This window comes from Brassica oleracea, chromosome C4, assembly GCF_000695525.1.
Source record: "Brassica oleracea var. oleracea cultivar TO1000 chromosome C4, BOL, whole genome shotgun sequence".
Lineage (NCBI taxonomy): Eukaryota > Viridiplantae > Streptophyta > Magnoliopsida > Brassicales > Brassicaceae > Brassica > Brassica oleracea.
The window spans coordinates 11,845,315-11,848,290 of record NC_027751.1 but is presented as its reverse complement, the minus strand read 5'-3'; the positions used below and the strand labels follow the sequence as shown (position 1 = coordinate 11,848,290).

General features: G+C 32.4%; 1 protein-coding gene across 1 annotated transcript in view; it reads left to right on the top strand.

Annotated features, from left to right (window-relative positions):
- Positions 1–891, top strand: part of LOC106338127 (ankyrin repeat-containing protein At5g02620-like) — a gene marked incomplete at its 5' end in the record, with an annotated part of 5,300 nt that extends 4,409 nt beyond the window's left edge. The window contains one exon of the mRNA XM_013777172.1: positions 634–891. Coding sequence (XP_013632626.1) covers positions 634–891 — 258 coding nt within the window. The remainder of the gene's footprint in view (positions 1–633) is intronic.
- Between the last annotated feature and the right edge of the window lie 2,085 nt (positions 892–2,976).

Genomic DNA, 2,976 nt, shown 5'->3' with positions numbered 1-2,976 from the left:
AAAAAAATCGTCGGTATGTCGTCGGAATAACGTTATTCCGACGACATACCGACGATTTTTTTCTTCAGTATGCCGCTGTTTTCTTGTAGTGTACGAACGAGGGAAGGAAATCAATATATATGTTCATTTACTATTAAAAGTAAATTGGGTTGATGTAATTAAATAAATCTCGGCAAATATTCAAAAAATGAAACTTTCTTAAAGTATTGTACACGGTAATTTCGTTTCTTTTTCCCCAAGGCTAATTAATAGTGATCACAAAAGATCCCCTAATACCTATTCTTTTGTACGACTTCTAAACTATATAAAGGGCCCTAAGGCCATCCACAATATAACACAACAACAGCTTATCTATACGTTCTTTATACCATTTTTCCTAGAAAACTTATGGCTTCTTTCAGCAGTGTGTCTGACCTCAAACTTATGGCTTCTTTCAAAACAATGTGGAAGATCAGGGTGAGGATCATTCGACTTTGGAAGCAGTACTCCGCTGCAGGAGGGCTTGACAATTGAGATGGTTGTGGTCGACTCAAACGTTAGTTTCTTCATATTTATTCTCACCCTGATATAAACCTATTTTTTTTTATAAAAGCATAATTCTAATTATCCTTTTACTGCCAATGTTTTTTTCAGGGCGTGAAGATTCGTGCGTCTGTGAAGAAGGATTTGGTTAATCAATTTGATCCACAGCTGTCAGAAGGTAGTTCAAAGATATTCATCAACTTCTCAGTGGGACAGTCATGTGGTTCATACCGAACTACTAACCATCAATACAAGATCTCTTTCCTTGAAACCACACGTGTTAGAGATTGCGATTTTCCTTGTGAGGTTTCCGGGTTTGATCCTGCAAACTACCGTGATATTCTTGATGGGTCACTCAATTCGGACTAATTGGTTGGTGAGTAGTTTTTAAATAGAATTGTATTTATTCCCTATTATCTTTGTTATAAAGCATTAACTATCTTTATAATCTGTTTAATACTTTCTACAGATGTCATTGAGAAAATTGTTGAAGTATCCCCGATTGACGTTGTCTCAGTCAATGGGAAAGATACAAACAAGATGGCCTTGGAACTACGAAATTCAGCGTAATAATATCACGATTATATTTGTATATTGGTTCGACTGTCCTTGGTTTATTTTATATCAAACTAAGCCCATCTTTTTATAGTGATGAGCGTCTACAGACGGTGTTATGGGGAAGTTTTGCAATGGATGTGATGGAAGCTATCCAAATGCGTAGGGAGCATGCTATTATCTGTGTCATCAGATTTGGGAAGATCAAAGTTTAGAAAGGCAAGTTTGGCTTTATATTATTTATTTGTAACTTATATTGTCAACGTCAGTTCTATCATAGGGCCTTTTACTATATACAACTGAATACATTGTTTACTTTAACAGATGAGCGCAGCATATCCAATGCATACAATGTCTCTGCTGTCGAACTTAATCCACCCATGGCTGAAGATCTTATAGCTACTAAGCTAGCTCAACCTGCTAACATTTATAACTCAATTATGTATTCGTTGGAGTTCTCCTTAATAAATCTCGGGTTTATACTTTTCATTTGATACATCTGTTAATTTTAAATACGACCATGGCTGTGGAAGTAATATTGACTGATAACTTTCCCGATATTATCAGGTACACTCATATACAGTGTGTTGCTTATGGAGCTCTAGCCCTTCGTTTAAATGCATTTTGGCGTGCTAATACTGCAGATGTTGTAGTAACTGTTTTAAGGTTGGCGAATTGAGTGGAGAGAAGGTATAGTATATTTATTTGCAATCTTTAATTTTATATTCAGATTTTTTGGGTTTGTGTTCTTATTGTCGATATTACTTTATAGGTGGTTTCAATTATGTTACAAACATGGAAGGGGGTTCTGATATTTTATTTGATTCTAACATCCCAGAGATTCAGTTCTTCAAATCTCAGTAAGCATAGCATTCTAAGTTTGTTATTTTATATGCGTAATATATATAAAATATATCCATTGGTTATTCCTAAGATATTGAAATTTTTTTATTGCAGGATTCCAAGCATCGATTTCTGAAGTCTTGAAGTTATTCAATCTTACTTTTCCTTTGAATTTATTTTTACAATACCTATTTATATTGAGACCATTCTTTGTATTTGAAAGAATGAGATACGCATACTTATTATAATGGAATTGGGGGTTTTGATTTAAAATAGTTTTCTGATTCTTACAGACTTCTTTGTAGTTTTTATATAATTACTACATAAAATGACCAATCTATATCCTCCTCATTAACACCCGAAACTATCAATCCAAAACAAACTAATATCCAAATTAATCAGATTTAATGTTTTTTAATCTCGCAAAGTCCAAATTTAATCATCTCATCCTGCGCAAGGCGCGGATTACTACCTAGTATCAATTGTTATGCAAGTAATGCTAATTGACGATGCCCTTACGATTTTTGGAAAGTTATAGAAAGGGAATAAATGCCATAATTGAATGTTAAGAATATATTAATCGAGTAGTACCTTATTTTTTTCAATCACGTAATACCTTTTTTTAATCGCGTATTAAATTAGTTCCAGAATTAAGGCAATACTAGGATAAGACTTGCGCCTTGCGCAGAGTGAGTTTATTTCTATATATTATCGATAATTTTTTATATATATTTGATAATTTTATTAATATATATACAATATTTTTTGTTGTTATTATATAATTTATTTCTGATGGACCAGATCAATTTTTATTAAAAATAATGGAACAAAACTATAATTAATACATCATGGGTTGATCGGATTAGACATTAAACAAATTATGACATAAAAACCTTATTTTTTCCATCGAACACATTCTTGAAAAAAGTGAACAGTATTGTTTTCACAGTTGAATTATTTTAACTTTTATCTTCCACATGGTTTTGAAAGCTTTCAAATCAACCATCGAATTGATACATGTCATTTTAATGTTTTTAGTCGTATACTTAAGGAAAA